Source organism: Scyliorhinus torazame, chromosome 12 (genome assembly GCF_047496885.1).
Source record: "Scyliorhinus torazame isolate Kashiwa2021f chromosome 12, sScyTor2.1, whole genome shotgun sequence".
Taxonomy (NCBI): Eukaryota; Metazoa; Chordata; class Chondrichthyes; order Carcharhiniformes; family Scyliorhinidae; genus Scyliorhinus; species Scyliorhinus torazame.
This window is the reverse complement of record NC_092718.1, coordinates 168,587,471-168,601,682: the sequence shown is the minus strand read 5'-3', so window position 1 is coordinate 168,601,682 and position 14,212 is coordinate 168,587,471. Positions and strand designations below refer to the sequence as shown.

The 14,212-nt window shown below is 47.7% G+C and overlaps 1 protein-coding gene across 3 annotated transcripts in view; it reads left to right on the top strand.

The window, feature by feature from the left end:
- mks1 (MKS transition zone complex subunit 1) overlaps positions 1-14,212 on the top strand; it is a 109,724-nt gene that overhangs the window by 36,429 nt on the left and 59,083 nt on the right. For 2 of the 3 annotated variants that reach the window (XM_072469335.1, XM_072469333.1), the window contains exons 7-8: positions 13-117; positions 5,433-5,541. In XM_072469335.1, the coding sequence (XP_072325436.1) occupies positions 13-117; positions 5,433-5,541 (214 nt within the window). The remainder of the gene's footprint in view (positions 1-12; positions 118-5,432; positions 5,542-14,212) is intronic. The other variant, XM_072469334.1, reaches the window with a different exon arrangement.

Sequence of the window (14,212 nt, the reverse complement as noted above, 5' to 3'; positions counted from 1 at the left end):
CTGTGTGTTCAGGCTGGGGAAGCGTGAGGACGAGTACGTACTGTGCACAATTAAAGTGGACAGCAATGGAGTTCTCTCCATAAAACCAGACTTCAGTGGCTCCAAATCAGCTTACAGGCAAGTACTGTATCCTGACACCTCTGTGTGTTTTGGCACCAGTCTGTGTTTCTCACTATTTGTATTAATAATAATAATAATAATAATAATATTTATTGTCACAAGTAGGCTTACATTAACACTGCAATGAAGTTTCTGTGAAAAGCCCCTCGTCGCCACATTCCAGTGCCTGTTCGAATACACAGACGGAGAATTCAGAATGTCTAAATTACCGAACAGCACGCCTTTCGGGACTTGTGGGAGGAAACCGGAGTTACCGGTGGAAACCCACACAGACACGGGGAGAACGACATTAGGCCACTGATGGCCCTCCTGTATCTATGGCACTCAAGATGAGGTCCCGATTCCCGCAACCCTCTCGTCCTGATGGGTCTGGTCCAGGTCAAAATTTATTTAGTCCGATGCCCTGGCATAGAATGCATCCGTGATCTCACAGAGGCATTTGTGGACGGATGACTGTGAGATGCCACACAGGTCACTCATTGAGCCTTGGGACGATCCCGTGGCATAGATGTTGACAGTTGCCATCACCACCATGGCCACGGAGTGGGTGCCCTCCTCTTCCACGTGGCGCCAGGTTAGCTAGCATGTTGCACAGGTGCTGCACTGTCTCCCTGTTGAGATGGAGTCTCCTGCGGCACATGTTGTTCGACAGCACCATGAAGACATCCAGGTCCTGTATACTCTCGGTCTCCTCCTTCGCCTGCGAGAGCCCTGGTCGGTTGATTAAATTGCCCCTTAATTGGAAAGATTTTCAAAAAAGAAAGCAATCAACTTATGGATAAAAACATTTATGCCTCTGCATTAGAGTTTGAGACATTTTGAAGCCATCTTAATGTTGAATTTCCTGTGCATGAATTCTCAGACCAGGCCACCCCCGATTCCCTCATCATAAATAATTTTTCTGCATCTATCCTATTGCAATTCTATAACATCCTTTAGATCATTCCTCAGTCTTCTAAACTCAAGGGACTATAAGCCAAGTTTCTGGAACCCTTTGACATAATCTAACTCTGGTATATTCTGGTAAATCTCTGCTGAACCCCTTCCAAAGCTAGTATCTCCATTCTTTGGTGCCCAGAACTGAACATGCGAATGAGTTCAGACTCTGGTGCTGTACAGCTGAAGCATCGCTTCTTCACTGTTGTTTTCCAGCCTCCCAAGATAAAAGCTAATATTCCATTAGCTTTTTTGTTGTATATCGCTCTTTGTACTTGTTTACTGGATTTCAGTGAACTGTTTACATGGACACCTAAATCTCTAATCCTTTACAGCTTTCAGTCTCTAACCCTTAAGAAAACAGCTCTATTTGCCTTTGTCAGAACCAAAGTGAATGGATTTAAATCTGAACTTAAAACTAAACATTGGAAATAGACAGGTCATTCAGCATCTAACAGAGGCAGTTTACCTTTGGGTAGGGACAGTTCATCAGTGAATCTGAGGAAGCTACGAACCCAAGACTGACTCGGAAGGGACGGCAGGATAGATGGAGGTGAAGAGTCTAGATATGAATTACTTTTGCAAGTATCTGAAATGTTTCAATAACAGCTTTGAAAAATTGGAATGGGGTTAAAGTACTTTTGTAAGGGCCACGAAGAATCCAGCATGAGTTTTAAGGATACAAAGTAATAACATTTATTTACTATAACATATATACATAACAGTAGCAGTAACTTCCCTTGCTACATACTCCTTCCTGCTGGTTCCTGAACTGGCCAGCTTTATTCATACTAGGAGTTTTCTAGTGGTTTCTCCGCCCCCCTCATTGGGGAAGCTCATACTCCCACAGGATTGTGGGATAGTCATTAGTCCCCAGCCAATCGTCAGTAGGCAGGTTATAACAAGTACTATATTCTGTGCAAGGATGAATTAATTCACCTGCTCCCCTTCTGCTTTAGAGCCACATCTGACTATCCCTCTGGCTCTCTAGTGCTTTTGCCTGCATATTATACTCTGTGTGATGCAGTGCACAACTCTTTCTATTGTAGTAAAATTAATTGCTCGGGTCTTCAACAAAATAAAGCACTGGCTGCAATTACAGTTATATAGTGCCTTGTAAAGCAGAAAGCTCCCATGATACTTTTAATGGATAGGGAATGAGGAATTAAAATAGAATACAGAAATAGATATAGTGCCAGGTATTTCACAGTTTTAGCCCTTTATAACAAGGGTATCTTACCTGTGGCCCTGAGCTTCATTAATCCAGCTCTTGAAGTCTAGGACACTCAGTTGTATTTGGCTCTTTCACTTTTCTGGGTTTACCCTGTTCTTCTCGCTCCTTGGGACATTTGCCTTACTGTTGGATAGATCCTGAAATAGCCCGCCATGAACTGTTGATATCAACAATGTGAGATACATGCAATGGAAACAGAGCTCTAAACTATATGCATGTGGACATTTATGCTATTAAACCATCCTGTGCTATCTACATTTTGTCCCAGCTATGGCTCCTATGCCCTTGCTTCTCAGTCAGTACTGGGGAATAACAGTCTCTGACATCCCAATGCAATACGCTGCATTTCAAAGATGCCGCCTTTTGATGAGACATTAAACTGAGGTCCCGACTTCCCCCTCAGGTGTACATAAATGATTCCCTGACAGTATTTCGAAGAAGAAAAGGGGAGTTATCCAGGTGCCCTGATCAATGTTTATGTGTCAATCAATATCACAATACACAGTATCTACTCGTCATCACGTTGCTATTTGTGGGAATTTGCTGCATGCAAGTTGATTTCTGCATTTCCATACATTGTCAATGACTACACATTTAACCAAAAACTTAATTGGGAGTAAAACATGTGGTTGTGAAAGATGCTATATAAATGTAAGCCTTCAGGTTTTTTCCCTTTAAAGGAGGCCTAACCACTGTATTTCTTTTTTTATAAATAAATTTATTGAATTTCCTAAAACAAACAACCATATATTCAACAAACGAACAACCAAGAAATATAAATACAGAGTCAAAAAGTTATATATACATCTTTCCTTATAATTGTAACAAACAAATTAACCCCACGATAAACTAACCCCCCCACCCAAAAACAGTTGACGGCGTCTGGGTCTTTAAAAAATGAGCTAAATGGTTTCTACCTCTGGTAGAATCTCCCCACTGAAAGTCTGATGTACTTAATTTTCTTCAAGTGTAGAAATAACATCAAATCGCCCAACCAGGCGGATGCACTAGGCGGTGTGGGCGACCTCCAGCTAAGCAGCATTCGCCTCCTGGCCTCTAAATAGGCAAAAGTGAGAACATCCACCCCTAACCCAGAATGAAATGTCGGTGAGTCTGAGACCCCAACTGGTGGTTACTAATGGACTTGGTTCTAGGGCTACCTGTAGAATCTTCGATATTGTATTAAAAAGGGAAACCCAGTAGCTAGCAAGTTTGGGATAAGACCAAAACGTGTGAGTGTGGTTAGCTGCCGCAAGCAAGCAACAGTCACACTTGTCTTTCACATCCTGGAAAAACCCACTCATCCTTGCCTTGTTCCAATGTGTTCTGTGCAAGACCTTAAACCAAATCAAACTAAGTCAGGAGGAGGATGAAGTGGAGGGCCTCCCTCCAATTCTCATCAGTAAGCACAGGACCCAGTCCTTCCTCACATCTTTCCCCCATTTCCTCCAATAGGATCCGATGAAATGATAAGGCCATACAAGTCTGACATAGATCCCCCGTCCGGTTGCGTCAAGGACAAGACCCTCCCAGCAAGGTATCAGGGGCTTTGCCAAATTGCAGCCATCCAATGCACTTCGATATTTCTCCTGGGCATAAGAGGGAATCTAATTCCTGTCTCCTGCCTCCTTGATGGTCAGGATATGTAGACCATCTAGAAAACTCATCATACCTGATGTGTTTGGAGGAGACTCTGACTCACATAGTTCATGGTAATACGAACTTAAAGCCGCATTAACCTGGAGAAGAGCAGAAACAAGATTACCCTCCTTGTTCCAAATCATAGGGATCTATCGAGAGACGGATTGCCGCTTGAGTTGATGAGCCAGAAGGCGAACAGCCTTCTCACTATGTTCGTAGAAGATGCTCCTAGAATGCTGTAACTGACACACAGCCTTACCAGTAGATATCAGTTCAAATTAGAGCTATAATTTTTTTCCTGTGCATCAGTAGCTCCGGCGTTGGGGCTAAGTGAATATTGGTGGTCCACTTCCAAAATGGAATTCGCAAGCCTCTGTCTCTCCAATCTCCATTTTCATGGCGGGAGGCTTATATGAGAGCTCCTCCCTTATGATGACCTTTAGGGCCTCCCATAGTGTCAAAGGAGAGATTGACCCCGACTTGTTGAGCTTAATAAAGTCTGCTATGGCAGCAGAAAAACGGTCACAGAATTTGTCATCAACGTGGTGTCTAGTCTCCAAGGTGGGGGCTGGGAAAGGCCAAAGTCCAAGTGTAAATCAACAAAATGAGGGGCATGATCTGAGATGACGATCGTCAAATATTTAGCTGCCACCACTGAAGGGAGAAGAACCTTATCGACAATTAAAAAAAGTCGATTTGGGAATAAGCACAGTGGACATGGGAAAAAAATGAACTTTTCTTATTGTATGGATGCAGAAAACACCATGAATGTACCCCACCCATCTGTTCTGCAAATGAGGACAGTGCCCTGGCCATCCCAGATGGGTCAGAAATGTTGGTATGATCCAATCGCGATTTGGGATCTCGATGTCAGATATGAAAAACGATCCAATTTAGGGTCCAAGACACATTTCCGGTCGCCTCCAAGAATCACCGGGTGTGAATCCTGGTCAGGGAGGGCGTCCACCGGCGCGTTTGTAATGCCTTTCAAAGTGGCATGTTTTTCTAATTCCATCGCCACTATGTGGTCAGCAGGGGAGAAGGAGAGCCCACCCCCACCATCTTGCTTTGTACCGATCCCTGCGACGCCCGGGAGTCCGATTACAGACCAAATCTTTCTTTTCTCCCTTTTTGTCATTGTTACAAGAAATGCGTCTTCCTTTGCAGAGTTGCTAAGTTTTGAAGTTGTTTCTGTCCATTGTGCTTTAAAAAAGGTATGTTTACGGAGAACCTCCATGTGCGCACTACCCCCCTACATGGTCACCGGATGTCTAACCACTGCATTTCTGATTCATTCTTTAATCTTTCTTATTCCGATACTTATTGTCCAGCTGTGCATAGCCATCATTTTTATTACTGAAGTCGTAAGATTTTTGTCAGATTTTCTCCTCAACCTCCAGTCCAGAACTGGATCAGCATGTTTATCTGATAGGCTTGTGTCAGAATTTCCTTTTGAAACCTTAATTTCCTATTTGTGACATTCTCTATTTTTGGGCAATAGGATTGAGACTGAAGGAGAGAAGAAGGAGCTGTGGCTGTACACAATTAATGATGTATCCATCACAGTCCAGAAGGAAGATCAGGATAGGGAGAAAAATCTCTTCAAAGACGTAAGAAAATGTTGCTTTTCTTAGAGATTTGATGCTGATTTTCGGATATCGAACATCCACCGGGGTCATGTGTAGCTATCGGATTCAAGTTCTGGGGAGAGTTGAAACTTCTCCCTCGCCGCACAAAGGTTTAAAATGTGCTGGGGCAGCAGCAAGAAAACATTGCTACACACTCCTCTTTTCTTTGAATGTGCCATGGCACGATGGGATGGGGCATGATACCGTGACGATGAGGCGTGTTACCCTGGTGATGGAGCATGATACTATGACATGGCCATCCTTGTGTACTTTACATGAGTGACCCTCCTACTTTGAGCCGAAGCAACAAATATCTGTAACTGCTCCACAGTGATTGACCAAACCCAGTAGCGCCCAGGAGAGGAACACCAGGATGCAACCTTTTGTACCGAAGGACTGTCAATGTGTTGCACCAGCTAACTCTGCGCATACCAGGATTAAACCTGGGACCTTGTTGCTTTGTGCTGTGTGAGATGGAGGAAGTCATGAACAACGTTGACCTACTTGTTCGATTAGACTTGAAAAAAACACCAAGAAAGCATTTGACATTGGGCCGGACAATATGGACAACAATAGCTAATATTCCTGCAGCTTGGATCAACCCACGATCCAGATAGTTGAATTATAGAATGCATTTTCACAGTAACTTCATTGCAGTGTTAATGTAAGCCTACTTGTGGCAATAAAGAACCAACACCTCATCACTGACCCAACAGCAGAAGTCCCTGGATTCGACTTCTCTTGAAGAGAGTGGACAGCACTCATCCAAATCAGCACAGGGTACGGACGACATGACCATCTGCCCCATAAATTAAAGATGAGAGGCGATACGAACTGATCATGGAACACATCACATTAACCTTCCCACTAAGATCTGTTGCAACAGGCACCTCCTTTCTCCAATTTGCACCTCAGAAGGCCATCAAATGGACAACCAAATTAGATATCTCGTATAAGGTTCACCCAAAGAACAGTCACCACACAGTGTGTTAGATTAATGTCGGTGTTACAGTAGCAGGTTCACAATGGGTTTAACTAATACATGTACAAAATGGACAGAAAGTCACAATAATTATTATTATTGTCACAAGTAGGCTTACATTAACACTGCAATGAAGTTACTGTGAAAATCTCCTAGTTGCCACATTCCGGCACCTGTTCGGGTACACAGAGGAATTCTTGGACAGTGAAGAAAAAAACAAGTATTAATCTATTCGGCTGCTGTGTAATGTGTGCTCGGGAGGAGATGCTGTGTATTCTACTCCTGTGTGGTGACCCCAAGCCAACAATGTTTTATTTTTGAACCTGCAGACTCCTCACAGGAGCAGAATAAATAGCACCACCTCGTGCCTTCCCTCATTTGCAGTGACTATTCAATAATCTCACTCTACAATGGTTGCCTCAGTTCCTATTGATTCCTTTCACCTTGACAAGTCATTCTGTTTCTGTCACTTCCAACAAATCACTTTGTATTTTTCTACAAGTTCAGACCTAACCTCTCACCTCTATGATAAAAGCAAATGCTGCAGATGCTGGAAACCTGAGCTAAAAACAGAAAATGCTGGCTAAACTCAGCAGATCTGGTAGAATCTGTGAAAAGAGAAACCGAATTAATGGGCACGATTCTCCCCAAAATTTGTGGCAGGTTTTTCAGCGAGTTCCCCACCGCTATCCAATGACACTTAGTCAATTTTTTGAGCCCGGGTGAGTTTCTCACCCGTTTAATTTTTTTTAGCACTGAGGAGCTGAACTCAGAAATCGGGCCGCCATTTTGAAAGGGTGCCCCGATCTCTAGGTGAGCTTATGGGCCCCCCACACCGCCCACCTCTGGGCACTGTCACCTCCCACACATATGGACACTACTTCACACACCCTAAGTGAGGAAATCCCGCTATGGGGTCCCCCCTCTTCAGGCCCCCCCCCAAGCCCCCTTCAGCACCCCTTCCTTTCCAGGACCCCCACCTGGAGCCCCCCAAACTTCCTGGAGGCCCCTACTTACCTGCCCTGCACTCCCCCATCCTTCAAACCATCCCCCACCCCAACCCTCATTTCATGAACATGCCCCCCTCGTCCCCTGACCCATGCAGTGCCACCCTGGCACTCGGGCACCCTTGCACTGCCACCCTGGCACCCAGGCAGTGCTCCTGCCAGCTTGCAGTGTTTTCTGAGCACCTTGGCAGTGTCAGCGTGACAGTGCCAAGGTGCCAGCTGCGCAATACCAAGGTGCCCATGTTCCAGAGGGAGGGCCAGGGAGCCCCTGCACTCACCCTGACAACCCAGGGGTCTCCAATTCCCCAGGAGACCATCCCAGCCCACCCCCGGTGTAATTCTTCTCGGTGGACGTTTGTGTGGACCAGCACTGATCGGCTCCCGGCAGCAGCCTCCCTGGGGAGGCTGGAGAATTGACGGAGGCCGGTGGATCCCAGGCAGGTAGGTCTAAGTAGGCCTACTTCCGCGAGTATCATTTGGCCCTGCCCATTTTGGGCGGAGTTCCGATTCCGATGTCTCGCAGGACTTCGGTGAAATCCACGAGGCGCAAAGGCTGTCAGGAGGTCTGCTGGAGGCCTTTTCCGAGGTTCTCCGGCCATGTTGGGCTCTCACTTGAGCGCAATGCGGCAAGAGAATCATGCCCAATGTTTCAAGTCCGTATGACTCTTCAAAATGCTGTCAGATGGACTAAGTTTTTCCAGAATTTTCTGCTTTTGTTTCTCTCATTCCTGTGCATATTATTGACCTCATTCTTTTTTTTAATTTAAAGTACCCAATTCATTTTTTTTCCAATTAAGTTGCAATTTAGCCCGGCCAATCCACCTACCCTGAACACCTTTGGGTTGTGGGGGTGAGACCCACGCAGACACGGGGAGAATGTGCAAACTCCACACGGGACAGTGAACCGGGGCCAGGATTGAACCCGGGTTATCAGCGCTGTGAGGCAGCAGTGCTAACCACTGCACCACCGTGCCGCCCATTTTTTGACCTCATTCTTGCCATGGTTTCCAAAGGAGCACTTACACTTTTTCTAATGTTACTTCTGTGAGGTTTTTGCTTTTGGGCCCTGTCAAACTACTGCTCTGTATGAAGTCCAAGTTCTTGAAAACTTTACATATCAAGGGAGGATATCACACTCCTAAATAGATCAGGAAAAATGCCTAACTTGCTCTCCTACTTTCTGCTGCATCCTTCCTACCCCTCTCTATGTTTGATTTTATTTTGTTTGCTGTTCCTCTGAACTTTCCCTGGTATTTTGTTTCTCCAAACAGGTCAGTTTGTGCAGTTGTCATCTTCCCTGAAAATTTGAAACCAAGAATCAGTTAAGAGTGCCCTCCAACTCATTCAATCAAGGCCTGAGTATTTCTTACTTGCTTCATCCTCTCTCCCATCTGTAATCTTTAAAACACAGCTGAGCACCATCCAGTCTACCCCTGTCCATCTACCCGTTTTCTCTTTCCACCTTAGTGATGTCTGACAAGTTTTTTTTTTTTTTTTTATATTTTATTGAAAATTTTTTGGTCAACCATCACAGTACATTGTGTATCCTTTACACAATAATATAACAGTATAAATAACAATGACCTGTTTTATAAACAAAGAATAAATAATATTTAACAAAAACTAAAACTAAATGGCAACTGCCTTGTTTCAGATAAACACTCTCCAAAAATATGATTTAACAGTCCAATATACAATTATTTATAGCAACGACCTATACATATTATACATATATATTAACAACCCTGAGAGTCCTTCTGGTTCCCCCCCCCCCCCCCCCCCCCCCCCCGCCCCGGGCTGCTGCTGCTACCTTCTTCTTTTCCATTCCCTCTATCTTTCTGTAAGGTATTCGACGAACGGTTGCCACCGCCTGGTGAACCCTTGAGCCGATCCCCTTAGGACGAACTTAATCCGTTCCAGCTTTATGAACCCTGCCATGTCATTTATCCAGGTCTCCACCCCCGGGGGCTTGGCTTCCTTCCACATCAACAGTATCCTGCGCCGGGCTACTAGGGACGCAAAGGCCAAAACATCGGCCTCTCTCGCCTCCTGTACTCCCGGCTCTTGTGCAACCCCAAATATAGCCAACCCCCAGCTTGGTTCGACCTGGACCCCCACTACTTTCGAAAGCACCTTTGTCACCCCCATCCAGAACCCCTGTAGTGCCGGACATGACCAGAACATGTGGGTGTGATTCGCTGGGCTTCTCGAGCATCTCGCACACCTATCCTCTACCCCCAAAAATTTACTGAGCCGTGCTCCAGTCATATGCGCCCTGTGTAACACCTTAAATTGAATCAGGCTTAGCCTGGCACACGAGGACGATGAGTTTACCCTACTTAGGGCATCCGCCCACAGCCCCTCCTCAATCTCCTCCCCCAGCTCTTCTTCCCATTTTCCTTTCAGCTCATCTACCATAATCTCCCCCTCGTCCCTCATTTCCCTATATATATCTGACACCTTACCGTCCCCCACCCATGTCTTTGAGATCACTCTGTCCTGCACCTCATGCGTCGGGAGCTGCGGGAATTCCCTCACCTGTTGCCTCGCAAAAGCCCTCAGTTGCACATACCGGGATGCATTCCCTTGGGGCAACCCATATTTCTCGGTCAGCGCTCCCAGACTTGCGAACTTCCCATCCACAAACAGATCTTTCAGTTGCGTTACTCCTGCTCTTTGCCATATTCAAAATCCCCCTTCCATTCTCCCCGGGGCAAACCTATGGTTATTTCTTATCGGGTACCCCACCAAGGCTCCCGTCTTTCCCCTATGCCGTCTCCACTGTCCCCAAATTTTCAAAGTCGCCACCACCACCGGGCTTGTGGTGTATTTCTTCGGTGAGAACGGCAATGGGGCCGTCACCATAGCTTGTAGGCTAGTCCCCCTGCAGGACGCCCTCTCCAATCTCTTCCATGCCGCTCCCTCCTCTTCTCCCATCCACTTACTCACCATTGAGATATTGGCGGCCCAGTAGTACTCACTTAGGCTCGGTAGTGCCAGCCCCCCCTATCCCTACTACGCTGTAAGAATCCCTTCCTCACTCTCGGGGTCTTCCCGGCCCACACAAAACTCATGATACTCTTTTCGATCCTTTTGAAAAAAGCCTTCGTGATCACCACCGGGAGGCACTGAAACACAAAGAGGAATCTCGGGAGGACTACCATTTTAACCGCCTGCACCCTCCCTGCCAGTGACAGGGATACTATGTCCCATCTCTTGAAGTCCTCCTCCATTTGTTCCACCAATCGCGTTAAATTTAACCTATGCAATGAACCCCAATTCTTGGCTATCTGGATCCCCAAGTAACGAAAGTTCCTTGTTACCTTCCTCAGCGGAAAGTCCTCTATTTCTCTGCTCTGCTCCCCTGGATGCACCACAAACAACTCACTTTTCCCCATGTTCAGTTTATATCCTGAGAATTCTCTAAACTCCCGAAGTGTCCGCATTATCTCTGGCATCCCCTCCGCCGGGTCCGCTACATATAACAACAAATCATCCGCATGTAGAGATACCCGGTGTTCTTCTCCTCCTCTAAGTACTCCCCTCCACTTCTTGGAACCCCTCAATGCTATTGCCAGGGGCTCAATCGCCAGTGCAAACAATAATGGGGACAGAGGGCATCCCTGCCTTGTCCCTCTATGGAGCCGAAAGTATGCCGATCCCCGTCCATTCGTGACCACACTCGCCACTGGGGCCCTATACAGCTGCACCCATCCAACATACTCATCTCCAAAACCAAATCTCCTCAACACCTCCCACAAATAATCCCACTCCACTCTATCAAATGCTTTCTCGGCATCCATCGCCACCACTATCTCCGCTTCCCCCTCTGGTGGGGGCATCATCATTACCCCTAGCAGCCTCCGTATATTCGTATTCAGCTGTCTCCCCTTCACAAACCCAGTTTGGTCCTCATGGACCACCCTCGGGACACAATCCTCTATCCTCATTGCCATTACCTTAGCCAGAATCTTAGCGTCTACATTTAGGAGGGAAATAGGTCTATAGGACCCGCATTGCAGCGGGTCCTTTTCCTTCTTTAGGAGAAGCGATATCGTTGCCTCTGACATAGTCGGGGGCAGCTGTCCCCTTTCCTTTGCCTCGTCAATAGCGGGGCGAGCAAGTCCACATATTTCCTGTAAAATTCAACTGGGAATCCATCCGGTCCCGGAGCCTTCCCCGCCTGCATGCTCCTAATTCCTTTCACTACTTCCTCTATTTCAATCTGTGCTCCCAGTCCCACCCTTTCCTGCTCCTTCTCCTCCACCCTGGGAAATTCCAGCCGGTCCAGAAAGCCCATCATTCTCTCCCTCCCATCCGGGGGTTGAGCTTCGTATAATTTTTTATAAAATGCCTTGAACACTCCATTCACTCTCTCCGCTCCCCGCTTCATCTCTCCTTCCTCATCCCTCACTCCCCCTATTTCCCTCGCTGCTCCCCTTTTCCTCAATTGATGGGCCAGCAACCTGCTCGCCTTCTCCCCATATTCGTACTGTTCACCCTGTGCCTTCCTCCACTGTGCCTCTGCAGTACCCGTTGTCAGCAAGTTAAATTCTACGTGTAGCCTTTGCCTTTCCCTGTACAGTCCCTCCTCCGGTGCCTCCGCATATTGCCTGTCCACCCTCAGAAGTTCTTGCAGCAACCGCTCCCGTTCCCTACTCTCCTGCTTTCCTTTATGTGCCCTTATTGATATCAGCTCCCCGCTAACCACTGCCTTCAGCGCCTCCCAGACCACTCCCACCTGGACCTCCCCATTATCATTGAGTTCCAAGTACTTTTCAATGCACCCCCTCACCCTTAGACACACCCCCTCATCTGCCATTAGCCCCATGTCCATTCTCCAGGGTGGACGCCCTTCTGTTTCCTCCCCTATCTCCAAGTCCACCCAATGTGGAGCGTGATCCGAAATGGCTATAGCCGTATACTCCGTTCCCCTCACCTTCGGGATCAACGCCCTTCCCAAAACAAAAAAGTCTATTCGCGAATAGACTTTGTGGACATAGGAGAAAAACGAAAACTCCTTACTCCTAGGTCTGCTAAATCTCCACGGGTCTACTCCTCCCATCTGCTCCATAAAATCTTTAAGCACCTTGGCTGCTGCCGGCCTCCTTCCAGTCCTGGACCTCGACCTGTCCAGCCCTGGTTCCAACACCGTATTGAAATCTCCCCCCATTACCAACTTTCCCACCTCTAGGTCCGGGATGCATCCTAGCATACGCCTCATAAAATTGGCATCATCCCAGTTCGGGGCATATACGTTTACCAAAACCACCATCTCCCCCTGTAGTTTGCCACTCACCATCACGTATCTGCCCCCGCTATCCGCCACTATAGTCTTTGCCTCAAACCTTACCCGCTTCTCCACTAATATAGCCACCCCCCTGTTTTTTGCATCTAGCCCCGAATGGAACACCTGCCCCACCCAACCTTTGCGTAGTCTCACCTGGTCTATCAGTTTCAAGTGCGTTTCGTGTAACATAACCACGTCTGCCTTAAGTTTCTTAAGGCGTGCGAGTACCCGTGCCCTCTTTATCGGCCCGTTCAGCCCTCTCACATTCCACGTGATCAGCCGGGTTGGGGGGCTTTTTACCTTGTCGATTAGCCATCCCCTTTTTCCAGCTCCTCACCCGGTTCCCACGCAGCTGTGTCCCCCCCAGGCGGTGCCCCCCCGCCCATCCCACCCCATGCCAGCTCCACCCTCTCCCCAGCAGCAGCAGCCCAATAATTCCCCCCTCCCACCACCCCCCCCCCCCCCGCTAGATCCCCCACTAATGTAGTTACACCCCCCATGTTGCTCCCAGAAGTCAGCAAACTCTGGCCGACCTCGGCTTCCCCCCGTGACCTCGGCTCGCACCGTGCGACGCTCCCTCCTTCCTGCTTCCCTATTCCCGCTATGATTATCATAGCGCGGGAACCGAGCCCGCGCTTCCCCCTTGGCCCCGCCCCCAATGGCCAACGCCCCATCTCCTCCACCTCCTTTCCTCCCCCCACCACTTCCTGTGGAAGAAAGAAAAGTTACCACATCGCAGGATTAATAACATAAAACTCCTCTTTCCCCCCTTTTTACCCCCCTCTTCGCCCCCCATACTCGCCCCACCACCTTGTTTCAAACGTTCTTTTTTTTTAAATAACCCGCTCATTCCAATTTTTCTTCCACGATAAAAGTCCACGCCTCATCCGCCGTCTCCAAGTCGTGGTGCCTCCCTTGATATGTGACCCACAGTCTTGCCGGTTGCAGCATTCCGAATTTTATCTTCTTTTTGTGAAGCACCGCCTTGGCCCGATTAAAGCTCGCTCTCCTTCTCGCCACCTCCGCACTCCAGTCTTGGTATACGCGGATCACCGCGTTCTCCCACTTACTGCTCCGGGTTTTCTTTGCCCATCTAAGGACCATCTCTCTATCCTTAAAATGGAGGAATCTCACCACTATAGCTCTAGGAATTTCTCCTGCTCTCGGTCTTCACGCCATCACTCGGTATGCTCCCTCCACCTTCAGCGGACCCGCCGGGGCCTCCGCTCCCATTAACGAGTGCAGCATCGTGCTCACATATGCCCCGACGTCCGCTCCCTCCGCACCTTCAGGAAGACCAAGAATCCTTAGGTTGTTCCTCCTTGCGTTGTTCTCCAGCGCCTCCAGCCTTTCCACACATCGTTTATGGTGTGC